The sequence below is a fragment of the Bombina bombina genome, chromosome 7 (assembly GCF_027579735.1).
Source record: "Bombina bombina isolate aBomBom1 chromosome 7, aBomBom1.pri, whole genome shotgun sequence".
NCBI lineage: Eukaryota > Metazoa > Chordata > Amphibia > Anura > Bombinatoridae > Bombina > Bombina bombina.
The window spans coordinates 130,055,361-130,083,260 of NC_069505.1; the positions used below are offsets into that span (position 1 = coordinate 130,055,361).

General features: G+C 41.8%; 1 protein-coding gene across 4 annotated transcripts in view; it reads left to right on the forward strand.

The window, feature by feature from the left end:
• The window catches only part of DGKZ (diacylglycerol kinase zeta), an 821,282-nt gene that overhangs the window by 575,663 nt on the left and 217,719 nt on the right, over window positions 1-27,900 (forward strand). For all 4 annotated transcript variants that reach the window (XM_053720300.1, XM_053720299.1, XM_053720298.1 and 1 more), the window contains 3 exons: window positions 2,641-2,752; window positions 3,965-4,164; window positions 5,319-5,419. In XM_053720300.1, the coding sequence (XP_053576275.1) occupies window positions 2,641-2,752; window positions 3,965-4,164; window positions 5,319-5,419 (413 nt within the window). The remainder of the gene's footprint in view (window positions 1-2,640; window positions 2,753-3,964; window positions 4,165-5,318; window positions 5,420-27,900) is intronic.

Sequence of the window (27,900 nt, forward strand, 5' to 3'; positions counted from 1 at the left end):
AATAGAACGAGATGAACCATTTTACTTAGATATAAAGTTTATCTTTCCTGGGAAAGATCCCAAACAAATATCTAGAAGACCCTTCTGCACTGTGGTCAATATTTGGGGAATATCAGTTGCAGACGCTCAAGAAGAAACCTCTATCTCATTACAAGAGGTCTCCTCGGAAATCAGAGCAGCAGTACAAACATCACAATGTTCACTTTCTGTTTGCAACGTTTGCCTTACATACTGCACATCTCACTTTATTCGAGAATCTTGTTACCTTAAAGGGACATGAAACCGAAAATGTTTCTTTCCAGATTCAGATAGAGCATTCAATTTTAAATAACTTTCCAAATTACTTCTATTATCTAATTTGCTTATTTTTTTTATATTATTTGTTGAAAAACATATCTAGGTAATCCCAGGAGCCGCAATGCACTACTGGGAGATAGCTGCTGATTGGTGGATGCATAAATATGCTACTTGTCAGTGACTCAATAGCACAAAAGAAATCCAGCAAACCTCCCAGGCGTATAATCAATCAAAATTTATTAAAGGAAAACCGTGCAAAAAAACTTATAAAAAAAGGTAAAACACACAGAAAAAATGTCCCAACACCTGGAACAGATACAGGAATCGTCCTACGCGTTTCAGCAGATATTCGCCTTATTCATGGACATGAATAAGGCGAATATCTGCTGAAACGCGTAGGACGATTCCTGTATCTGTTCCAGGTGTTGGGACATTTTTTCTGTGTGTTTTACCTTTTTTTATAAGTTTTTTGCACGGTTTTCCTTTAATAAATTTTGATTGATTATACGCCTGGGAGGTTTGCTGGATTTCTTTTGTGCTATTGCTTGCTGTCTAACAACCAGCTCAAACCTCGGCGTCTTCCAGGACAGAGGCTTGGAATACCCGGTTTCGATACCGGCTGATGACGTCATCGCAAGCCGCCGGAGTGTGTTGTTTGGCATTTCATTGAAGGCATTTTACAGAGGCGGTGTGCTCACAGAGTTGGGGACTTACCAATTCAACAACGGCAGTCGAAGGTGCATAGTACCGGCCCGGGGACCCACAGAGTGGTGAACGATCCGGAGGCTGATTAGGCTGCTTAAACATCCGTTTGAATCAACTGGTGCTGGTGAGTTTTCACAATACCGCTCTGTATATTCTAAGGATTAATGCTGTTGGGTATATGCACTATACAAGTCTGGAGCTGTCTAAAGGGGGATTTCTTGTGATTTGTCAGTGACTCACCTGATCTTTTCAGCTAGCTCCCAGTAGTGCATTACTGTTCCTTCAACAAAGGATACCAAGATAATGAAGCAATTTTATTAACAGAAGTAAATAGAAAAATTGTGATTGCTCTTTATTAATAATACAAGAAAAATGTTGTATTTCGTGTCCCTTTAACATCATCTTCTGAGTTAGAAGGCAAACCAGGATCCTCTTCCTCTTGAGACATATTCATGGGAAAACCACATTAACCATCTCATCTACAAGGCAACTCGGCAATCACTAAAGAGCACTTACTTATCTGTAGCAAGGACAGGAAATAATTCAGCAAGGAGGAAACAGAGACCAGAACTTTTGTGAAGTCCTCTGCAAACACACTTCTGTGACTGATCTAAAGGCACAGAATAGGGAAAGCATGGGTGTCATAGTACAAAAAAAGTTGCAGTTTTACTATAGAACAATTTTAAAAATACTAAAAGGCACATTTCTGTGTACATAAACCGTTCAATCTGCCTCTAACATTCACATGTGAAGCATTAAAGGGACAGTTTACTCAAAAATATCCTCCCCTTTAATTTGTGCCCAATGATTCACTTTACCTGCTGGAGATTATTAAATTGTTTACAAGTATTTCCATTACCCTTATATTGGTATTTGAATTCGTTTATTTAGCCTGTGGTATCCCCACCCATCCTGAAAGTTTTTGACCTTGAGGCCAAGCTGTGTAAACACAGCCAGTAGAAGAAATTACACTCCCAGTGGGGTATAGAAGAGATAAGGTAATAACATGATAATTTTCCTTTGTTCTCTACAAGTATTGGTGATTGGTTTATGGACAGATATGTGTTTACTGCACTAGTATAGGCTAATTAGGATACAAATAATATACATATAGCTACTATAAGTTAGATTTGTGATCAAGAAACCTCATTGTGTATTAAGTGTATTGTATTTATATTTAATCCTGTAACATTTTGCCATTTCATTCATTATTATCTAGTGATCTGTTTAATCTGTTGTGGATTCACTTTTATTGTTTAGTCAAATTTTTATTTATAATAAATCCAATTTACTTGACACTTTGATGTAAACTATTGAGATCCAAAATATATATTATTATTTTTTTTATTTTATTTTTTTAATAAATATTGAAGTGTGCTCTCTGGGTGGTACCTTATGGTGTGCTACAGCGCTAACTCTTAAAAAGGGTCTTCTTCTTTTCTGCAATTGCAAACTTTAGCTCTCAACTGTCTTTTTCTTTGTGTGCTACAACAAAGCATTTTATGTTGTGTCTTGGTTTGCCACAATGAACAATGCTGTCTGAATTTAACGTAATTTTGGTTGGGTACAAAGGAAGGAATCATTTGTTTTGATACTTTATTGGCACATGGCAGGTGACCTTGCCTTGGTTCTCAATAGGTATTGTGCTGGTACTATGCCGTGGGGCAATCCTGGAGAGCATCATGATTTTGAACCTCAGCGACATGATGATGGATGTATCGAAGTGATTGGTTTCACCATGGCCTCCCTGGTACAGTGTGCAGTTGTGTCTGTGCATTCCTTAATTCTAGTCTGTGCGCACCACCTTGGTCTTGTTTTCATGTGCCCCTTTACTCTTGCCTTTGTGCCCTGTCTCACTGTTTTCTCTGTACAGTTTTTCCTCCGTATCTACGTGCTCTCCTTAGTTTATGTGCATGCTTATTACTGTTTATATATACGTTCCCACGCATTTGTCTGGGTGTGTATTCTTACTTTTGTTTGTGTGCATACTGTTGTCTATCAGTGTCCTTCTGTATTTACTCTTGTCTCGGTGCCATCTGGCTGTGACCCTCTGGTATGCACTTGGTTCTGTCATTTTGTCTTTGTGTATATTTGACTCTATGGTTGTATATGTGTCTTTAACCTATGTTTTCTATTCTATTATAATCTTTTCAGTGCAAGTTTCACTGATTTCGAGACTACCTCATTTTTACATTCCCTTTATTCTCTTTCACTTTTGTCTGTTGTCTGCGCACACTTTTTCTTACTGTGTGTGGTCCCTATTGTATGTCTGCCTGTGTTACCTATCTCCCTGTCTTTCATTTATGTGTTATTTTATTCTCCTGTGTGCACTTCCTCTGTCTTGACAGTGGGCTCTTAGTCTCACCTATCAGTTTGCTGTTTATTTTTTTGTGTGTGTTTTCTTTTTGCTGATGATGTGTTTTTCATTATCTTTGTACGCTTGCTTTCTTCAGCTGGTGTGCTTAGGCTTGCTTTCTCATGTCTGCGCTGGCAACCTAGCTTTTGTCTGTCGGTGCTTGCTCTCCCTCCCAGCACACTTGCATTTCCCATTTGTTGTGCACTTTCTTTCTCCAGTCATTATGAGCTTTGTCTTGACGTTGTACACTGTCTTTGTTCTGTTTCTGTATGGTCACTCACTTAAATCTGTAAGCGCTGCCCCACAAATGTTTGTATGTGCATCTGTTCTATATAAACATTTTTTTCTGTCTCTGCATCTTCCCTTACACCAGCCTATCAGCTGTTAGTGTCTAATTCTGGCTTGTGTCTATAAACCTACTGTATACATGGCTCTGTCATTTAGGCTTTCAGTGCACATTAATAATTCATTTGTACACTTAAGTGGTATGCATAACATCTGTTTCCTGTTGTAGTGTCCTGCGTTTTAGTGCATAAGTGCAAATCACAGTGATCTAGACTACATATTTTCACATGCTCTGTCCCTTCTTTCGTGATTCCTGTGTAGGCTGCTCTGCAAGTTGGAGGTCATGGTGAACGACTGCACCAATGCAGTGAGGTGCTTCTTCGTACATATAAGTCCATTCCTGTGCAGGTAGATGGAGAGCCTTGCAAATTGGGACCTTCTGTGGTGAAGATTAGTTTACGGAACCAGGCTGCCCTTATACAGAAAACCAAGAGACGTACATCTGTTCCACTCCTCAATGAGTAAGTCTTCAGTGGTCATGTTACCTTTTTGGAGCATACTGTATGCACCCAAACAATTGATTTGCTCTCTAAAGCTTAACTTCCCAAAACATAGCCATTCTGTGCAGCCTCTCTTCCTAAAAATTAGCCAAAAAAATTAGCTAAAAATCTCATACATTTTATTCTATTAAAGCATAACCTCACAAAATGATGGTATTTCCATGCCCCAGCCATCAGTCTTAGTTTCCTTTTCCAAACCACATCCACTCCACCCAAACTTAACTTCCCAAACTATGGTCATGGTACCCAAAATGAATGTATTAAGCATACACCATTACACTCCCAAGTCTACTTTCCCTGACATAATATCTTCTGTCCAAGTTTCCTTTTACTCATCCCAGCTTCTTTACACTGCATGCCCATTCCATTCAACCCTCCAGTATTACAACAGTTTTTCTACCCCAGCCTAACTTCCTATAATTGCCATTACGGACAATCCTTAACTCCTATATAATTACATTTCTTCCTTAGCAAACCACTCTGCTGTCACCATGTTTGTGCACAGTTTTTTTTTTTACCTACTTTATCCAACACTAGGGTTGCCACCTCAACCATGTTTTCCTGGACACTTATGAGATACACTTGCTGCAGGGTGGGCAGAGAGGAACAGCACTAATCATATTCCTCCCTACACATCCTGCAGCATGTGTAACTTATAAGTGTTCTGTATTTTAAGGGATGGGTGGCAACCCTATCCAACACACTTATTCCTTTAATTCCTTTTCGATCCATTTTTGTGATTCTGACTTCTCCCTCCCTTATGCACCTAACACCTACCTGCCCAACCCCGCTGCAAACTCTTCCCTTTCCAATTACCCATCATAACTACCACCCATCTGTCCCCAGTTCCTCTTACTGATTTCTATATTCCTTCCCAAACTCCTACATATGTTCTGATTTGTTTCTTAAACCACCCCTGATTGTCACCCAAATCCTCCCCTAAACCCTTTGCTGTGAAACCTACCCACTCAACGTCGCCCCACCTGAAAAAAAAATCTGTCTTTCGAAGATCTCCTTGCTTCTGTTCTGGAGAACATCACTTAAGCCTTTTAACCTTTTCCCTGACATCCATCCCTTGAAATGTCAAACAATCTAACTGGTATTTCTGTGCTTAGTCAGCAGCCAGTTCCTGAAAGACTGCGTCTACGTGTTAACCGCATATCCATGCATGACTACGAGGCACTGCACTACGACAAAGAAAAGCTGCGAGAGGCCTGTGAGTTTTCCACTCAATTCTTTTTGTTTTAATTTTTTTTTTTTTTAATTTTTCTTTTCTGTCTTTTTATTCTTCTCTCTTCTTCTACAATTCTTTTGTAGAATCTTTTTTTCTCAATGAACCTACAGTAAATGGTCTAAAAATAAAGGCATAATCCAATTAAAATCATCTCTCACTTTTTATTATTCACTCCTCTATATTGTGTCCATTCACCTCCATTCTTTACATCTTTTTATCTCTCCTCTCATTCTCTCATACTGTCTTTCATTTTATTTCCTTTTCTGGTACAGCTTTCTATAATACCCTCTTGCACCAATAATGAATATCAGTCACCATAACTTTTTTCCTCAGTCTCAATTCTTCATTCTCTTTCCATTCTGTTTTTCCTATCTAACTATTATTTCCCCATTTTTTATTCTTTCTCCACTCTTTATACTCTACTCTTTGTCATTTCACTTTCATCCATTATTTTTCCCTCATTATAATTTTCTCTGTTCCTTTTTGTTTTTCTAGCCCTTTCTGTGACAGCACCTAAGGGAAAATTTATCAAGCTGCATTTGTAGCTTCTGAGAGAGTGCAGTGCAAATTGGCATGAGCAAGCTTGTGAACACAAATTTAAGAATACATTCCTGCTTCTTATCCTCTCCACCACCTCAGAGGTGGCAGAGATAAATTACCCTGATTATTAGTATGCCCTGCTCTAACGTGATTGGTTTCTTGGAAGCAGGAGGAGGGATTGCCCAAAAGTGCTCTTGTACAATCTTAAAGTAATAGTAAATTTCAGACTTCAAGAATGTTGCAATGAAAAATATATTAGTGTACAAGCAAAACCACATAATTATTTTTTTTAAAAAGTGTGTATGTGTATATATATATATATATATATATATATATATATATATATATATATATATATATATATATTATATATATATGTGTGTATATATATATATATATATATATATATATATATATATATATATATATATTTCTTTCCTAAGATATGGTGAGTCCACAGTATCATCAATTACTAGTGGCCACTCCCGGCCAGCAAGAGAAGGCAAAGAGCACCACAGCAAAGCTGCCATATATGTCACTTCCCCTATCCATAACCCCCAGTCATTCTCTTTGCCTCTAGTGCAAGGAGGAGGTGAAGTAATTAGGTGTCCTGATTAAGATTCTTCTATCAGGATTTTTTTTGTTTTGAAGTTCATGCAGGATTGCTCTGCCTTCCAACACAATCTGGGTATAGCTGTACTCCACGTTAGTCTCTTCAGTAGGGCTGTGGTAGCTTTAAAGCACTTAAGAACTTGTAAAGTGTGCTTTGCTGCGTTTTTCTAACATGTTGCTGCCCTGGTATAGAAAGCCTGAGTAGGTTTACTCTAGCCTTTCTTTTCTACACAGGTCTCTGTGAGGAGTGGCATTCTCTCATACCGGGTGTGTCGTCCTTTTGCCGGATGGCTAGATGCAGGTAAGTGCTATTGAGTCTTCTATGTTGGGAGATTAGGCACTTTGAAAGATTCTGCAATATAAAATGGGACTGATATATCCTAGATGGTATATTATTTGTGGCAGGTGCAGGCACTTACCGTGACAGATAGACACTGGTTCCCTTTGTTAGTAATGAAGGGGTTAACCAGCTTCATGAGTCTTAATTTTTCTAATGATGTTTAGGAATATAATTCCTGTTCTTTTTCTTGTGGTGTGTACTAGTTCTAGTTCATGTGGGGGAAAAGGTTTTTCTTTAAGCACCGTGGAAACGGGTGTTTGGATTTTTGGGGCTTGTTTTATAATTATAAGTCTGATGGGCCTTATGTTTTACTGTCTATCAGCGCTTTATTATTTCATGCTTGGCGCTGGACTAAGGGCCTTCCGCTGTTATAGTAGTAGTAATGAAGACGTAACATTTTTTCTTAGCTTTTAATTTTAGCCTGTATAGTTCTAGCGCGCTTTATGGCCCCGCCTCCTTCTTGGTTAGTAAGAAGTTAGTGGCGCCATTTCTGTGTGTATAGTTGCGCTCATGTGACCCTCCGTGTTTTCAGATTGAGAACGGAGCGGTGGGGTCAGATTGTTCTGTTAGCCTTGTCTTGATATCGCTAAGGTTATTTTGGGGCTAAGCTGTTTTTTTCTGGTTCCTGTTTGCATATGTAGGCAGGCAGTATCTGTTCTATATTTTTCTATTTATTTATTAATGTTTATGTGAAATGAAAGACAATAAGGGCAGATTATGTTCAAATAAAAAGTTGACAAGGGCTGCTTGAAATTAAAATATATACGTTTTTTGTGACAGTGAAGTCTTTAAGATAAAACAATGAAGGTCTTTATTTAGCTGGCTGCTAATTGGAATTCATGTTTATGCATGCTGATATTTTGCAATATTATGGATTGATGGAACAGGGGGCTGTTCATGACAAATCTTTTGCATGCCGATCCCCATTATCTTCTTTCACCTTGTTAGAGGATTTTTTGGTTTTACATATATTTTTTATTGTATAGGAACAGGAGTTTTCTCCCCTTTAGAGAGATTGGGTTTATCCTGTTTTTTGTTATGTCTCTTTAGGCTTAAAGTGACAGTATTTTTTTCCAAGTTCCATTTGCTCATTGATTTGTACTAGTCTCATGTCTCTCAGGATGATGCTGTTTTGGCTATGCCACAGTTTTCTCCTTATTTGTCCATATCCTTAATGGTGTCACATGCAGTGCCCTGCGGTTCCTCTCAATCTCCTGTAGGAGATATTTATCTACAGATTTTGCAGCTCAGATTTTTTTCTCAATATCTGTGGTGGTAGCTATCTTTGCCTTCTTTTAGGGAAAGTGCAAGAGGACATTTAAATATTCAGATTGTAAGTTTTCTGCTAAATATGTTGCTATTCCTCATAAGTCTGATGTGGGAGCTTCTGAGGGTGGTATATCACTTTCGGACAGTATATTGCCTTCATCTGATGCTGAGGAGTATCCTTCAGATTTTAAGCTTGAACTCATTCGTGTATGGTAAGGGGGTTTTGGCCAATTTGGGATGACTCCGATATGTATGTCGTTGTCAACCCTAGGAATCTAGTGAATTTTATAAATACTAGGATTCCTTTGTGGAAGTTTTTCCTGTTCCAGACTGTGCTAGGAGATTTTTCACAGGCATGGGAGAAGTTAGGGATTTCTTTTTTCCATGTCTCCTGTTTTAAAAAAATCAATAAAAAACATCCTGTTGTTGTCTCTATTTAATATCAGGGCGCACAGTGCCTAAGGTAGTAGGGCATTTCTACTCTGGCTAAGAGAACTACAATTCCTTGAGAGGATAGCTGTTCTTTTCAGGATCAATGGTCTAAGCTGGTGACTTACTTGGAAGTTTGTATTGTCACTGTGTCGAGTGCGGCATCTTATTGGTGCAATGCCTTTTCTAATTCCAATTAGATAGAGATTCCTTTGAAGCAGCTCTAGTACAGTATTTAGGCTCCTAGTAGATGGTCCTAGAAGACAAAGGAGAGGCGCTTCATGGTATAATAACATCTAACGACAGAAGTATAAGGATAGACGAATGGCAACTCACAATTAGATGGAGCACACATAGTGCTATACACGACAGACCGAGACCAAAGAGTCGTTTGGGAGACTCAATACCGGCACAGCTGAGCTGATGTCCAGTGAGGCAGACCAAACGATCCAACAGGCTTTTCACGCCCTTAATGCAGGTGCTCCGGCATCAGATGGATAGCATGGTCTCAGTCTGTCGTTTATAACACTAGGTGTGCTCCATCTAATTATGAGTTGCCATACTTCTGTCGTTAGACGTTAGCTGGGGATATCTCGCCTAACCCAGGTCAACCTCTGCTTCCCTCAGATTACTACCCCAAATGACACCTCATACACCTTGCCCACGTAACCCTCTAAACCTCATTAACTGCACCTCTATTAGTACACCCCAATTCTCGTGTGCCCTTTGGAATGCACTCTCAGTATGCAATAATCTTACATCTATTCACAACCTATTTATTTCACTTCACTTAACCTGTTAGCCTTCACTGAAACTTGGCTTTCCTCCTCTAACACAACTGCTGTAGCCTCTCTGTCCTATGGCGGCCTGCATTTCAGTCACACTCCCAGGCCTGGAGACAAACGAGGAGGAGTAGGAATTCTCCTGTCTCCACACAGTACCTTTCACTGCATTCCTTCACCCCCCTCTCTTTCCTTCTCATCTGTTGAAGTTCACGCTATCTGCCTCTTCTCCTCTATAGCTCTTCATGTTGCAGTTATCTATCAGCCCCCTGGCCCAGCATCACAATTTCTGGACCACTTTGAAGCCTGGCTTCCACATTTTCTCTCTTGTAATGTCCCTTCTCTCATTTTAGGGGACTTCAACATAACCCTTGATAAGCCTAACAACTTCTATCCCTTACCACCTCTTTAGGCCTGTCCCAGTGGACAACATCTCCAACACACTGTGAAGGCAACTCCATAGACCTGGTCTTCACTAATCTCTGTGCCGTTTCCAACTCCCTTAACTTCCACTTTCCTCTCTCTGACCACCATCTACTAACTTTCTCTCTTACTCTACCTGCTACATCTTTGCAAGCCCCCAAAAAACTGCTACCTTACAGGAATTTAAATGACTTGGATCTCACAGACTTTTCCACTCAACTGATTCCTCTGCTCTCTGACATTTAATCCCTCTCTTGTCCAAACCTCGTGACTCTACAGTATAATTCAGCACTAAGATCAACACTTGACAAAACTGCACCCTCGACTCTTCGACGTACATCAATCACTCAACGGCAACCGTGGCACACTTAACAGACTAGATATCTTCAACGATGCTCACGGGCTGCTGAACGGCAGTGGAAGAAATCACGCATCTGTGCTGATTTCCAACATTATAAATTCACCCTTAAGTCCTACAACTCTGCGATCAGCCTGACCAAACAAGTGTATTTCTCCTCCCTTGTGTCATCTCATGCATCCAACCCCAGAAAACTGTTCTCAACCTTTAACTCCCTTCTACGTCCGCCTGCCCCCCCCCCCCGCCCACTACCAACCTCACTGCTCAAATTATTGCTGATCACTTCAAAAATAAAACTGACACCATTAGAAAAGAGATCTGCACCTCACACCCCTCAAACCCAGCAATCCTACCCACCCCTTCTATTAACAAAAATCTATGCTACTTCCCTCCTGTAACAGAGGAAGAAGTCTCTGCACTCCTATCCTTGGCTCATCTCACAACCTGCCCACTTGACCCTATTCCTTCACAACTTATTCCCTCTCTCTCTGCTTCACTAACTCCTACCCTAACTCATCTCTTTAACCAATCTCTCACCGCTGGCACATTTCCTGACACTTTCAAGTATGCTTCAGTCATACCCTCTATGCCTTCTAACTATCGACCAGTCTCCTTACTTCTTTTTGCTTCAAAATTATTGGAACGCCTAGTCTATAATCTGCTAACTCAATTTCTCACAACTAAATCCTTACTTGATCCACTACAATCTGGTTTCCGCCCTAAACACTCAACAGAAACTGCTCTTGCTAAAGTAACAAATGACCTGTTATCAACTAAAGCAAAAGGCCATTACTCCTTACAAATTCTTCTTGACCTGTTCGCAGCTTTTAACACAGTTGACCATCTTCTCCTCCTAAAAATACTACATTCATTTGGAATCCGAGACACAGCCCTCTCCTGGTTTGCATCATATATGTCAAACCGCTCGTTTTCAGTTTACTTTAACAACATATCTTGTGATCCTATGCCTCTCTCAGTTGGAGTACCGCAAGGCTCTGTCTTGGGCCCCCTGCTTTTCTATCTTTATACATCCTGCCTTGGAAAACTAATAGCCTCTTTTGGATTCCAGTACCACCTATGTGCTGATGATACCCAAATCTATGTTTCCTCTCCTAATATCTCTCCCTCTTTACTCAACCAGAGTAAATTTTCTCTTGGATGTCTTCACACTACCTCAACTCAATCTGTTCAAAACTGAGCTGCTTCTTATCCCCCCCCCCCTCTTCGAGACATCCAACACCTGACTTTTCTCTGATGATTGGAGACTCTATTCTCAAAACCTCACCCCAGGTCCGCTGCCTTGGGGTCACACTACACTCAGAACTCACATTCAACCCACATATACAAGAGCTTACCAAATCCTGCGGTTCACACCTACGCAACATTTCCAGAATTCGTCCCTTCCTTACTCAAAAAACTACAAAAATACTTATTCATTCCCTCATTTTGTCACGCATTGATTATTGCAATCTACTCCTAAATGGCCTTCCAAAACACTGCCTCTCCTCCCTCCAATCTATTATGAATGCTTCTGCTAGACTCATCCACCTAAGTCGACAATCTACATCAGCTGCTCCGCTCTGCCAGTCTCTACACTGGCTCCCCATACACTCCAGAATACAATTTAAAGTATTAGCCCTAACCTACAAAGCACTCAACAGTCTAACTCCCAACTATATTTCCTCTCTTATCGTGAAATATTCCCCATCCCATCCTCTTCGATCAACCTCTGACCTACGTCTCTACACTCCTGTTATCTCTACGTCCCACTCCCGCCTCCAAGACATTGCACGTGCTGCTCCTGTCCTCTGGAACTTTCTACCCGCTCCATTAGACTGTCTCCAACCTTGTATAGCTTCAGACGATCCTTGAAAACTCACATATTCAGAGAGGCTTACCATCTCTCCTCCATCCCGCATTCGAACCAAACTAATACATGTACATGAACTGCCTGACTCACTGCTGCAAATACAACCGATGTAACAAGCTACCCCAACCTTATGTCTCTGCACCCTAAACCTATAGAACTTGTATTTTATCACAAATCTTTGTCATTGTATACCCCTATCATTGTACCCAGCGCTACTGAATTTGGCGGCTCTATACAAATAAATGATAATAATAATAATACCATGAAGCGCCTCTCCTTTGTCTTCTAGGACCATCTACTATCGTCACTTTTTGTCAGAGTGCTGCTACACCATTTTACCACGGTGTTACATATACTGAAGATTACCAAGAATATCATTGTTTACTATCAAACAGTGACTTAGTTGTGTCTACAACTATAAAGACTTTGCCAGAACTATTACTGATTATGTCTTAATAGTTCCGATTATCACGGAGTATATGTGATAGAGATTATACAGTTGATCTAATGATCTTTGAGTTTCATATATTGCACATTATTGGATTATATTGCATTTTCACATTTTTTGCACTTCTCACTGTGGTTTTGAGGCCTGATCTGACCACATATTTTCTCATTAAGGCTCTTAAGCTAGCCAATTCTTTATTTCTGATGCTGCCAATCTCAAGATATCTGCTTCGCTGTTCTAGTCGGCAGGGCGTTATGGACAGTGGATTTTCCTCTAAGTCCTAGTTTTTGGTGCATCCGTACAAGGGTAAGACCTTGTTTCCAGATAGTCTATGGACATTGTGCTTCAGAGTTTCTATATAGTAGTCATTCCTTCCCTGTCTGAGGACGGTTTTCTTATCTCTATTTTATCTATGGGCCAGATATAGTTCCAGTTCCTGTAAGAGAACAGGACCTAGGATTTTATCTTTTCTGTTTGAGGTTGCTGAAAAGGAAGGAATTTCGCCCTATAGTAGTCCTAAAGCAGTGATTTTTAACCTTTTTTTTGCTGTGGCACACTTTTTTACATTAAAAAATCCTGTGGCACACCACCATCCCAAAATTTTAAAAAAATCACACATTGTAGCCTAATACAGCATATATATACACATACACACAAACACACACATACTGTATGTATTGTGCTGTTATGCCATGCCTCCTACAAACTACTCCTGCACTGAGAGTAAAAAACAAAAACGTTTAAAAAATATGTCACACTGTTGTCAGTCTGCCGTGGCACACCTGAGGATCTCTCACGGCACACTAGTGTGCCACGGCACACTGGTTGAAAAACACTGTCCTAAAGTATCTCAACAGGTTGTCCCATGGTACTAGGAGGGTCAGTACATAGTGACCTTAGCCCTGGAGGAGGCATAATTTCAAGTTCCTGAGGTTTGCCTTTATGTCAAACTTTTTCAGTTTGTGGCTCTTCCCTTTGGCATTGCCATGGTTCTCAGAAGGAGCTGTTTTGGAGTGATCTGGTTCAGGGAATTGCTGTGTTGCCATTCCTGGACATCATAATTGTTCAGGTGCCATCTTTTCAAGATGCTATATCTCATTCTGAGATCTTATTGTCTGTGTTCATTCCTCGAATGGAAGTGTATCTGACAATAAGTTCCCTTGGTCCAACTACAGAGGTAGTTTCTTATGGACCAGTTTCTATCTACCAGTTCCTATCTCTGAAATTATAGAGGTCAGGAAATAGAGGATGTTTGCTTTTTTCGGCTCTCTTCAGTTTAGTCCTTCAGTGGCTCTATGTATGGAGGTAATGGTCTGATGGTTACTTCATTGGTCATCATCCTTTTGCTCGATCCATCTGAGAGTCTGCAGTTATGCATGTTCAGATAGTGGACCGAGGATCTTGTGGTTTGTCTTGGAGGATAGATCTTGATCTGTCGACATGAGATTCTTTCCTGTGGATCAGAGAAGGAAGTTAATGGTGGAACGCTCTCTTTTCTTGCAAGATGTAGCGGGAGCTTTACTTGCATTTTCCAGTATTTTTTGGCTTTCTCAAGTACATCTGTCTCAGGGCACATGCTTCCGGAGACTTTCCTATGTGTTTGTCATGGTCACTAGCCTGTTGGGTTGGTGACTATGGACTTGGGAGGAGTCTGCTCTCCCTATATCTTTTTTAGAGTAGAGAGCGATCCACAATCCTCCAATGGCTTGGCCTCAGTTGTCTTTTCCAGTTTGCACATTTTCATCTCAGTGTTTTTCATTAACCACCTGGGGGGAACCTGGAGTTCCTTTGCCATGTTTGGCGTGGATTGTTCGGTGAGCAGACGAATACATTCTAGTTTGTTCTCTATTCTCTTTTTTAGAGTGTATACTGGGAGTGGTCTTCTTGAGCAGTCAGATTTTTCATTCCGGGAGTGGGTTTTCCTGGAGGGTTTCTCCAGGTTAACTTTCACATGGAAGGTCGGAAATGGCAGTGTGCCAAGTTTCCAGGTTATGTTTAGGGTTGGAGATTTGCAGGCTACTCTGTTAATACCCTGGTGGTTCCTTGGAATTTCTGTCTGATGGCTCTCCTCCTTGAGTTTTTGTTCGTATCAAATGGGAGTGAGCATCAGTATTTTAACAATTCTCGCATAGTCTCGCAGGTCCTGGGTTTACTTAGCGGAGATGTTTTTCTTCCACCTTGGTGGTTGTTCCTGTGGAAGGACCTTCTAGTTCAGAATCTTTTCTTCCAGCCAACTTCATTTTCTCTGAAGCTTTCTGCTTGGAGATGGACTGTTTATTTCTGTCTAAGCGTGGTTTTTCTGATTCGGTCATTGGCATAAATTTCCTGATTGGTCTGGATCCAAGGACTACTCATGGAAGTAGGGTCAGGATTTCTAGGGGGTTTTGCCCTTCTCCAAGTTGGTCTGGAGGACGGTTTGTCAGCCAGTGTCTGGTGGATGTGCCAGACGGGTTTTCTTTTGTCAGAATCTGGTTAGTATCAGGTCTTTTGAAGTCTGTTGCTCTTCTTGGAGCTTTTCCTTTGTTTTAAGGTTTTTGCAGTAGGCTCAATTTGAGCCTTAGCATTCCATAAGATTTTTCTTGGAATTTTCTTGGGTTTTGCAGTATGATTTGTTTTATCTTTTTCGGGTAAGGCAGGGTTTTTTTGGGGGGGGGGTTTCCTAAGTGGAAATATTGTTTGGGAATTGTTGTTCCCTCTCTGTGTCCTCATTCTTATTTTTTGAGGTATGTGTGTGCACAATTTGGATATTGTGCAGGCTTCTGTTTTTGCTTGTTTTCTCTGTTTAAAGAGACTATTGCTTCTTCTCTTTTTTCTGTTTGAGAAGTTTTCTTTGTTTTCTTTTCAGACTGCGGGGCTGCAGTTTTCCTGAGCGAGTTATGGCTCATTATTTGAGGGTTGTCTCTTCTTTTTGGGCTTTCAAAATGAAGCTTCTGTGGAACAGATTTTCAAGTCTGCCACTTAGTATTTATTTGTATATTTTTTTTCCAAATTTTTCAAGATTGATTCTTTGTCTCAAGTTGAGACTTCTTTTGGGGGTATAATGGTTCTTCAAGCAGTGGTGCCTTCTGTTTAGGTTACCTGTCTTGTCCCTCCCTAATCATCTGTGTCCTCTAGCTTGGGTATTGGTTCCCACTAGTAATTGATGATTCCGTGGACTCACCATATCTTAGGAAAGAAAACATAATTTATGCTTACCTGATAAATGTATTTCTTTCTGGATATGGTGAGTGCACAGCCCACCCTTTATTTAAGACAGTTGTTTTTTCTAAACTTCAGGCACCTCTACACTTTTGTGTTATCTTCTTTTTCCATTTTTACTTTGGCCGAATGACTGGGGGTTATGGGTAGGGGAAGTGACATATATGGCAGCTTTGCTGTGTTGCTCTTTGCCTCCTCCTGCTGGCCGGGAGTGGTGTTCCCACTAGTAATTAATGATTCCGTGGACTCACCATATCCGGAAATAAATCAATTTATCAGGTAAGCATAAATTATGTTTTTATAATAAAAGATTTATAATCATACTGGGTATCTTCTGCTCCTCCGCCCCCATTTATTTTTGCTTTTGGCTGGGCTGCGACAATAGCGAGCAGTCCCGCCCACTCTCTACATAGGCTTCCTAAAGGCTGGACTTAGAGAATGTCATATGACACACACACTGATTAGATGTTCATTGGAATACTAAAAAAAAAAAAAGAGTTCATCCCAGTGGGCCGGCATAACATTTATAATAGAAGCATTACTATAGGCACAGCTTTAACCCTTTTCACAGATAGGTAAAAAACATAATTTATGCTTCCCTGATAAATTTATTTCTCTTGTGATGTATCGAGTCCACGGATTCATCCATACTTGTGGGATATTCTCCTTCCCAACAGGAAGTGGCAGAGAGAGCACCCACAGCAGAGCTGTCTATATAGCTCCTCCCTTAGCTCCACCCCCAGTCATTCGACCGAAGGCTAGGAAGAAAAAGGAGAAACTATAGGGTGCAGTGGTGACTGAAGTTTTTTTAAGAAAAATATACGGCCTGTCTTAATAAACAGGGCGGGCCGTGGACTCAATACATCACAAGAGAAATACATTTCTCCAACATAGGTGTGTCCGGTCCACGGCGTCATCCTTACTTGTGGGATATTCTCTTCCCCAACAGGAAATGGCAAAGAGCCCAGCAAAGCTGGTCACATGATCCCTCCTAGGCTCCGCCTTCCCCAGTCATTCTCTTTGCCGTTGTACAGGCAACATCTCCACGGAGATGGCTTAGAGTTTTTTGGTGTTTAAATGTAGTTTTTATTCTTCAATCAAGAGTTTGTTATTTTAAAATAGTGCTGGTATGTACTATTTACTCTGAAACAGAAAAGAGATGAAGATTTCTGTTTGTAAGAGGAAAATGATTTTAGCAACCGTTACTAAAATCGATGGCTGTTTCCACACAGGACTGTTGAGAGGAATTAACTTCAGTTGGGGGAAACAGTGAGCAGACTTTTGCTGCTTGAGGTATGACACATTTCTAACAAGACTTGGTAATGCTGGAAGCTGTCATTTTCCCTATGGGATCCGGTAAGCCATTTTTATTAAATAAGAATAAAGGGCTTCACAAGGGCTTTAAAGACTGGTAGACATTTTTCTGGGCTAAAACGATTGATTTATAAGCATTTTTAATACTTCATAGCTTTGAGGAGTTATTTTATTCTTGGGAATTATGTAAAATAACCGGCAGGCACTGTATTGGACACCTTTTTCACTGGGGGCCTTCTCTAATCATAGGCAGAGCCTCATTTTCGTGCCTCTATTGCGCAGTTGTTTTTGGGAAGCAAGGCATGCAGATGCATGTGTGAGGAGCTCAGATACATAGAAAAAGCTTACTGAAGGCGTCATTTGGTATTGTATTCCCCTTTGGGCTTGGTTGGGTCTCAGCAAAGCAGATACCAGGGACTGTATAGGGGTTAAATATAAAAACGGCTCCGGTTCCGTTATTTTAAGAGTTAAAGCTTTCAAATTTGGTGTGCAATACTTTTAAGGCTTTAAGACACTGTGGTGAAATTTTGGACAATTCCTTCATACTTTTTCACATTTTCAGTAATAAAGTGTGTTCAGTTTAAAATTTAAAGTGACAGTAACGGTTTTATTTTAAAACGTTTTTTGTACTTTGTTATCAAGTTTATGCCTGTTTAACATGTCTGAACTATCAGATAGACTATGTTCTGTATGTGAGGAAGCCAAGGTTCCTTCTCATTTAAATAGATGTGATTTATGTGACACAAAATTTAGAGAAAATGATGCCCAAGATGATTCCTCAAGTGAGGGGAGTAAGCATGGTACTGCATCATCCCCTCCTTCGTCTACGCCAGTCTTGCCCACACAGGAGGCCCCTAGTACATCTAGTGCGCCAATACTCCTTACTATGCAACAATTAACGGCTGTAATGGATAATTCTATCAAAAACATTTTAGCCAAAATGCCCACTTATCAGCGAAAGCGCGACTGCTCTGTTTTAGAAAATACTGAAGAGCATGAGGACGCTGATGATAATGGTTCTGAAATGCCCCTACACCAGTCTGAGGGGGCCAGGGAGGTTTTGTCTGAGGGAGAAATTTCAGATTCAGGGAAAATTTCTCAACAAGCTGAACCTGATGTGATTACATTCAAATTTAAATTGGAACATCTCCGCGCTCTGCTTAAGGAGGTGTTATCTACTCTGGATGATTGTGAGAATTTGGTCATTCCAGAGAAATTATGTAAGAAGGACAAGTTCCTAGAGGTCCCGGGGCCCCCCGAAGCTTTTCCTATACCCAAGCGGGTGGCGGACATTGTAAACAAAGAATGGGAAAGGCCCGGCATACCTTTTGTCCCTCCCCCTATATTTAAGAAATTGTTTCCTATGGTCGACCCCAGAAAGGACTTATGGCAGACAGTCCCCAAGGTCGAGGGGGCGGTTTCTACTCTAAACAAACGCACTACTATCCCTATAGAAGATAGTTGTGCTTTCAAAGATCCTATGGATAAAAAATTAGAGGGTTTGCTTAAAAAGATGTTTGTTCAGCAAGGTTACCTTCTACAACCAATTTCATGCATTGTTCCTGTCACTACAGCAGCGTGTTTCTGGTTCGATGAACTAGAAAAGTCGCTCAATAAAGATTCTTCTTATGAGGAGATTATGGACAGAATTCATGCTCTCAAATTGGCTAACTCTTTTACTTTAGACGCCACTTTGCAATTGGCTAGATTAGCGGCGAAAAATTCAGGGTTTGCTATTGTGGCGCGCAGAGCGCTTTGGCTAAAATCTTGGTCAGCGGATGCGTCTTCCAAGAACAAATTGCTTAACATACCTTTCAAGGGGAAAACGCTGTTTGGCCCTGACTTGAAAGAGATTATTTCTGATATCACTGGGGGTAAGGGCCACGCCCTTCCTCAGGATAGGTCTTTCAAGGCTAAAAATAAACCAAATTTTCGTCCCTTTCGCAGAAACGGACCAGCCCCAAGTGCTACATCCTCTAAGCAAGAGGGTAATACTTCTCAAACCAAGCCAGCCTGGAGGCCAATGCAAGGCTGGAACAAAGGTAAGCAGGCCAAGAAACCTGCCACTGCTACCAAGACAGCATGAGATGTTGGCCCCCGATCCGGGACCGGATCTGGTGGGGGGGCAGACTTTCTCTCTTCGCTCAGGCTTGGGCAAGAGATGTTCTGGATCCTTGGGCGCTAGAAATAGTCTCCCAAGGTTATCTTCTGGAAGTCAAGGAGCTTCCCCCAAGGGGGAGGTTCCACAGGTCTCAATTGTCTTCAGACCACATAAAAAGACAGGCATTCTTACATTGTGTAGAAGACCTGTTAAAAATGGGAGTGATTCATCCTGTTCCATTAGGAGAACAAGGGATGGGATTCTACTCCAATCTGTTCATAGTTCCCAAAAAAGAGGGAACATTCAGACCAATCTTAGATCTCAAGATCCTAAACAAGTTTCTCAAGGTTCCATCGTTCAAAATGGAAACAATTCGGACAATTCTTCCTTCCATCCAGGAAGGTCAATTCATGACCACGGTGGATTTAAAGGATGCGTATCTACATATTCCTATCCACAAGGAACATCATCGGTTCCTAAGGTTCGCCTTTCTGGACAAGCATTACCAGTTTGTGGCACTTCCATTCGGATTAGCCACTGCTCCAAGAATTTTCACAAAGGTACTAGGGTCCCTTCTAGCGGTGCTACGACCAAGGGGCATTGCAGTAGTACCTTACTTGGACGACATACTGATTCAAGCGTCGTCCCTACCACAAGCAAAGGCTCATACGGACATTGTCCTGGCCTTTCTCAGATCTCACGGGTGGAAAGTGAACGTAGAAAAAAGTTCTCTATCTCCGTCAACAAGAGTTCCCTTCTTGGGAACAATAATAGACTCCTTAGAAATGAGGATTTTTCTGACAGAGGCCAGAAAATCAAAACTTCTACTCTCTTGTCAAGTACTTCATTCTGTTCTTCTTCCTTCCATAGCACAGTGCATGGAAGTAATAGGTTTGATGGTCGCGGCAATGGACATAGTTCCTTTTGCGCGAATTCATCTGAGACCATTACAACTGTGCATGCTCAGTCAGTGGAATGGGGATTATACAGACTTGTCTCCGACGATACAAGTAGATCAGAGGACCAGAGATTCACTCCGTTGGTGGCTGACCCTGGACAACCTGTCACAGGGGATGAGCTTCCGCAGACCAGAGTGGGTCATTGTCACGACCGACGCCAGTCTGGTAGGCTGGGGCGCGGTCTGGGAACCCCTGAAAGCTCAGGGTCTTTGGTCTCGGGAAGAATCTCTTCTCCCGATAAACATTCTGGAACTGAGAGCGATATTCAATGCTCTCAAGGCTTGGCCTCAGCTAGCAAAGGCCAAATTCATACGGTTTCAATCAGACAACATGACGACTGTTGCGTATATCAACCATCAGGGGGGAACAAGGAGTTCCCTGGCGATGGAAGAAGTGACCAAAATCATTCAATGGGCGGAGACTCACTCCTGCCACTTGTCTGCAATCCACATCCCAGGCGTGGAAAATTGGGAAGCGGATTTTCTGAGTCGTCAGACATTTCATCCGGGGGAGTGGGAACTCCATCCGGAAATCTTTGCCCAAATAACTCAATTGTGGGGCATTCCAGACATGGATCTGATGGCCTCTCGTCAGAACTTCAAGGTTCCTTGCTACGGGTCCAGATCCAGGGATCCCAAGGCGACTCTAGTAGATGCACTAGTAGCACCTTGGACCTTCAACCTAGCTTATGTATTCCCACCGTTTCCTCTCATCCCCAGGCTGGTAGCCAGGATCAATCAGGAGAGGGCATCGGTGATCTTGATAGCTCCTGCGTGGCCACGCAGGACTTGGTATGCAGACCTGGTGAATATGTCATCGGCTCCACCATGGAAGCTACCTTTGAGACAGGACCTTCTTGTTCAAGGTCCGTTCGAACATCCGAATCTGGTTTCACTCCAACTGACTGCTTGGAGATTGAACGCTTGATTTTATCAAAGCGAGGGTTCTCAGATTCTGTCATTGATACTCTTGTTCAGGCCAGAAAGCCTGTAACTAGAAAAATCTACCATAAAATATGGAAAAAATATATCTGTTGGTGTGAATCTAAAGGATTACCATGGAACAAGATAAAAATTCCTAAGATTCTATCCTTTCTTCAAGAAGGTTTGGAGAAAGGATTATCTGCAAGTTCTTTGAAGGGACAGATTTCTGCTTTATCTGTTTTACTTCACAAAAAGCTGGCGGCTGTGCCAGATGTTCAGGCTTTTGTTCAGGCTCTGGTTAGAATCAAGCCTGTTTACAAACCTTTGACTCCTCCTTGGAGTCTCAATTTAGTTCTTTCAGTTCTTCAGGGGGTTCCGTTTGAGCCCCTACATTCCGTTGATATCAAGTTATTATCTTGGAAAGTTTTGTTTTTGGTTGCAATTTCTTCTGCTAGAAGAGTTTCAGAGTTATCTGCTCTGCAGTGTTCTCCTCCTTATCTGGTGTTCCATGCAGATAAGGTGTTTTTGCGTACTAAACCTGGTTTTCTTCCGAAAGTTGTTTCTAACAAAAACATTAACCAGGAGATAGTCGTGCCTTCTTTGTGTCCGAATCCAGTTTCAAAGAAGGAACGTTTGTTGCACAATTTGGATGTAGTTCGTGCTCTAAAATTCTATTTAGATGCTACAAAGGATTTCAGACAAACATCTTCCTTGTTTGTTGTTTATTCTGGTAAAAGGAGAGGTCAAAAAGCAACTTCTACCTCTCTATCTTTTTGGCTTAAAAGCATCATCAGATTGGCTTATGAGACTGCCGGACGGCAGCCTCCTGAAAGAATCACAGCTCATTCCACTAGGGCCGTGGCTTCCACATGGGCCTTTAAGAACGAGGCTTCTGTTGATCAGATATGTAAGGCAGCGACTTGGTCTTCACTGCACACTTTTACCAAATTTTACAAATTTGATACTTTTGCTTCTTCTGAGGCTATTTTTGGGAGAAAGGTTTTGCAAACCGTGGTGCCTTCCATCTAGGTGACCTGATTTGCCCCCTCCCATCATCCGTGTCCTAAAGCTTTGGTATTGGTTCCCACAAGTAAGGATGACGCCGTGGACCGGACACACCTATGTTGGAGAAAACAGAATTTATGTTTACCTGATAAATTACTTTCTCCAACGGTGTGTCCGGTCCACGGCCCGCCCTGGTTTTTTAATCAGGTCTGATGATTTATTTTCTTTAACTACAGTCACCACGGTATCATATGATTTCTCCTATGCAAATATTCCTCCTTTACGTCGGTCGAATGACTGGGGAAGGCGGAGCCTAGGAGGGATCATGTGACCAGCTTTGCTGGGCTCTTTGCCATTTCCTGTTGGGGAAGAGAATATCCCACAAGTAAGGATGACGCCGTGGACCGGACACACCGTTGGAGAAAGTAATTTATCAGGTAAACATAAATTCTGTTTTTTCAGGTAAGCATAAATTTTGTTTTCTCTTGTAAGATGTATCGAGTCCACGGATTCATCCATACTTGTGGGATACCAATACCAAATCTTTAGGACACTGATGAAGGGAGGGACAAGACAGGGACCTTAAACGGAAGGCACCACTGCTTGTAGAACCTTTCTCCCAAAAATAGCCTCTGAAGAAGCAAAAGTATCGAATTTGGAAAAAGTATGAAGCGAAGACCAAGTCGCCGCCTTACAAATCTGTTCAACAGAAGCCTCATTTTTAAAAGCCCATGTGGAAGCCACTGCTTTAGTAGAATGAGCAGTAATTCTTTCAGGAGGCTGCTGGCCAGCAGTCTCATCAGCCAAACGGATGATGCTTTTCATCCAAAAGGAAAGAGAGGTAGCCGTAGCCTTTTGACCTTTCCTTTTACCAGAATAAACAACAAACAATGAAGATATTTGACGGAAATCTTTAGTTGCTTGTAAGTAGAACTTTACAGCACGAACCACATCAAGATTGTGCAACAGACGTTCCTTCTTTGATGAAGGATTAGGACACAGTGAAGGAACAACAATCTCCTGATTGATATTCCTATTAGAAACAACCTTAAGAAGAAACCCAGGTTTGGTAACCACCTTATCTGCATGGAAAACAAGGTAAGGTGAATCACATTGTAAAGCAGATAACTCAGAAACTCTTCGAGCCGAAGAGATAGCTACTAAAAACAAAACTTTCCAAGATAGAAGCTTAATATTTATGGAATGAATAGGTTCAAATGGAACCCCTTGAAGAACTTTAAGAACTAAGTTTAGGCTCCATGGCGGAGCAACAGGTTTAAATACAGGCTTGATCCTAACCAAGGCTTGAACGTCTGGGACATCTGCCAGATGTTTGTGTAAAAGAATAGACAAATCCGATATTTGTCCCTTTTAAGGAACTAGCTGATAATCCCTTCTCTAATCCTTGGAGAAAGGACAATATTCTAGGAGTCCTAATCTTACTCCATGAGTAACCCTTGGATTCACACCAATAAAAATATTTGCGCCAAATCTTATGATAGATCTTCCTGGTGACAGGCTTTCTAGCTTGAATCAGGGTATCAATGACCGACTCATAGAAAACACGCTTTGATAGAATCAGGCGTTCAATCTCCAAGCAGTCAGACACAGAGAAATTAGATTTGGATGTGTGAATGGACCTTGGATTAGAAGGTCCTGCCTCAATGGCAGAGTCCACGGTGGAACCGATGATACGTCCACTAGGTCTGCATACCAAGTCCTGCGTGGCCACGCAGGTGCTATTAGAATCACTGAAGCTCTCTCCTGCTTGATTCTGGCAACCAGACGTGGGAGGAGAGGAAACGGTGGAAATACATAGGCCAGATTGAAGGACCAGGGCACTGCTAGAGCATCTATCAGTACCGCCTGGGGATCCTGGGACCTGGACCCGTAACAAGGAAGTTTGGCATTCTGATGGGACGCCATCAGATCCAATTCTGGTGTGCCCCATTGCTGAGTCAGCTGGGCAAATACCTCCGGATGGAACTCCCACTCCCCCGGATGAAAAGTCTGACGACTTAGGAAATCAGCCTCCCGGTTCTCTACTCCTGGGATATGGATTGCTGAGAGATGGCAAGAGTGATCCTCCGCCCATCGGATTATTTTGGTTACCTCCATCATCGCTAGAGAACTCCGTGTTCCTCCTTGATGATTGATATAAGCTACAGTCGTGATGTTGTCCGTCTGAAATCTGATGTATTTGGCCGCAGCAAGCTGGGGCCGCGCCTGAAGCGCATTGAATATCGCTCTCAGTTCTAGAATGTTTATTGGGAGGTGAGTTTCCTCCCGAGACCATAAGCCTTGTGCTTTCAGGGAGTTTCAGACTGCACCCCAGCCTAACAGGCTGGCATCTGTCATTACTATGAGCCACTCTGGCCTGCGGAAACACATTCCCTGAGACAGGTGGTCCTGAGACAACCACCAGAGAAGAGAATCTTTGGTCTCCTGGTCCAGATGCAGTTGAGGAGATAAATCTGCATAATCCCCATTCCACTGTTTGAGCATGCATAGTTGCAGTGGTCTGAGGTGTAGGCGGGCAAAAGGGACTATGTCCATTGCCGCTACCATGAGTCCAATTACCTCCATGCACTGAGCCACTGATGGCCGAGGAATGGAATGAAGAGCTCAGCAAGTGGTTAAGAGTTTTGATTTTCTGACCTCCGTCAGAAATATTTTCATTTCTACCGAGTCTATCAGAGTCCCTATGAAGGAAACTCTTGTGAGAGGGAACAGAGAACTCTTTTTTTTATGTTCACCTTCCACCTGTGAGATCTCAGAAAAGCCAACACGATGTACGTGTGAAACTTGGCTAGTTGGAAAGTTGACGCCTGAATTAAGATGTCGTCTAGATAAGGCGCCACTGCTATGCCCCGCCGCCTTAGAACCGCCAAAAGGGACCCTACACCTTTGTGAAAATTCTGGGAGCCGTGGCCAACCCGAAGGGAAGGGCCACAAACTGGTAATGCCTGTCCAGAAAGGCGAATCTGAGGAATTGATGATGATCTCTGTGAATAGGGATGTGTAGATATGCATCCTTTAAGTCCATAGTCATATATTGACCCTCCTGGATCAGAGGTAGAATAGTCCGAATAGTCTCTATCTTGAATGATGGTACTCTGAGGAACTTGTTTAGAATTTTGAGATCCAAGATTGGTCTGAAAGTTCCCTCTTTTTTGGGAACCACAAACAGGTTTGAGTAAAACCCTAGCCCTTGTTCCGCTTTTGGAACTGGGCGGATCACTCCCATGGTATGTATGTCTTCTACACAGCGTAAGAACGCCTCTCTCTTTGTCTGGTTTGCAGACAATTGAGAAGTGTGAAACCTCCCCCTTGGGGGAGAGTCTTTGAAGTCCAGAAAATATCCCTGGGACACAATTTCTAAAGCCCAGGAATCGTGGACATCTCTTGCCCAAGCCTGAGCGAAGAGAGAGAGTCTGCCCCCTACTAGATACGGTCCCGGATCGGGGGCTACCCCTTCATGCTGTCTTAGAGGCAGCTGCAGGCTTCTTGGCCTGTTTGCCCTTGTTCCAAGCCTGGTTAGGTCTCCAGACTGACTTGGATTGGGCAAAATTCCCCTCTTGCTTTGCAGCAGGGGAAGCTGAAGCGGGACCACCCTTGAAATTCCGAAAGGAACGAAAATTATTTTGTTTGGTCCTCAATTTATTTGTCTTATCCTGAGGGAGATCATGGCCTTTCCCTCCAGTGATGTCTGAAATAATCTCTTTGAGTTCAGGCCCGAATAGGGTCTTTCCTTTGAAAGGGATGTTCAAAAGTTTAGATTTTGATGATAGATCAGCAGACCAGGACTTAATCCATAACGCCCTGCGTGCTAAAATGGCAAAACCTGAATTCTTTGCCGCTAACTTAGCCAGTTGGAAAGCGGCATCTGTAATGAAAGAATTAGCCAACTTAAGAGCCTTAATTCTATCCATAATATCCTCTAATCGAGTGTCCATCTGAAGAGCCTCTTCTAGAGCCTCGAACCAGAAAGCAGCTGCAGTAGTTACAGGAACAATGCACGCAATAGGTTGGAGAAGAAAACCTTGATGAACAAAAATTTTCTTCAGGGGACCCTCTAATTTTGTATCCATAGGATCTTTGAAAGCACAACTGTCTTTGATAGGTATAGTTGTACGCTTAGAAAGAGTAGAAATAGCTCCCTCCACCTTAGGAACCGTCTGCAACGAGTCCCGCATGGTGTCAGATATGGGAAACATTTTCTTAAAAACAGGAGGGGGAGCAAACGGAATACCTGGTTTATCCCACTCCTTAGTAACAATATTCACAATCCTCTTAGGGACTGGAAAAACATCAGTGTAAACAGGAACCTCTAAGTATTTATCCATTTTACACAATTTCTCTGGGACCACTATGGGGTCACAATCATCTAGAGTCGCTAATACCTCCCTGAGCAATAAGCGGAGGTGTTCAAACTTAAATTTAAAGGCCGTCATGTCAGAATCTGTCCGAGGGAGCGTCTTTCCTGAATCAGAAATTTCTCCCTCAGATAACAAATCCCTTACCCCTACTTCAGAACATTGTGAGGGTATATCAGATACGGCTACTAAAGCGTCAGACTGCTCAGCTTTACTTTACCCAGAGCTGTCACGCTTTCCTTGTAAACCAGGCAGTTTAGAAAAAAACCTCTGTGAGGGTTTTATTCTTAACTGTGCCCATGTCTTGTAAAGTAAATTAATTAGACGCATTAGAGGTACTTGGCGTCACTTGTGCTGGCGTTACTGGTTGTGACACTTGGGGAGAGCTAGATGTCAAAAACTCATTTCCTTCTGTCTGAGAATCATCTATTGCTATATTTTTCATTGCTAAAATATGCTCTTTATAATTGATAGACATATAAGTGGGACACATTCTAAGAGGGGGTTCCACAATGGCTTCTAAACACATTAAACAAGGATTTTCCTTAGTGTCAGACATGTTAAACAGGCTAGTAATGAAACAAACAAGCTTGTAAAACACTTTATTCAAAGTAAATAATACTTAGAAAAAAACGGTACTGTGCCTTTAAGAGAAAAAAAGCTGCACATACTCTGCAAAACAGTGTAAAAAAACAGTAAACTCAACGAAATTTTTACATTAGCATCATAAAGCCTTAGTAACTTTCACAGCTATGCAAATAAACAATTAACCCCTTAATGTAAAAACCGGATGGACAAAACATCAAAAACCGGTAAAAAAACGTTCGGCACCTTGCCACAGCTCCGCTGTGGCGCCTACCTGCCCTTTATGAACGATTTGTTGGGAAAAAAAACTTTTTTACAGCCCTCAAACACAGCAGGACCGTCTGGAGAAGCAGTTGGATGTCTCTGAAGAAAAGAAACTGGGCAACTGAGGCGTGAAAATAGGCCCCTCCCACCTCACTCGATGTCATGGGGCCTAAAAGAAACCCAACAGAGTGTTTCCTAAACTAGCCATGTGGGTTAATAACCCATAAACAAGCCACAAAGACCCCTTAAAGTCCCTCAAGAAAACGTTATTACAATAATAATAAAAACGTTTTTTCTTATCAGTGTCACCAGTAACTAATGAGCCCTTTGTGCAAGCTGGGATTCTTACTAAGTCTCTGAATGCAGCTTACCCTTCCCTCATGGGGATATTGTCAGCCTTTTCTAGAATTAACACAGTCTGCCTAGAAAAAATTAGACTGTACATACCTCAAAGCAGTTTAGCCTGCAAACTGTTCCCCCAACTGAAGTTTTCCTGTACTCTTCAGTCCATGTGAGAACAGCAGTGGATTTTAGTTACATAGTGCTAAAATCATCATCCTCCCTGCAGAAATTGTCATCTCTTTTCTGCCAGAGAGTAAATAGTACACACCGGTACCATTTAAAATAACAAACTTTTGCTTGAGAAAATAAAAACTAAACATGTCTG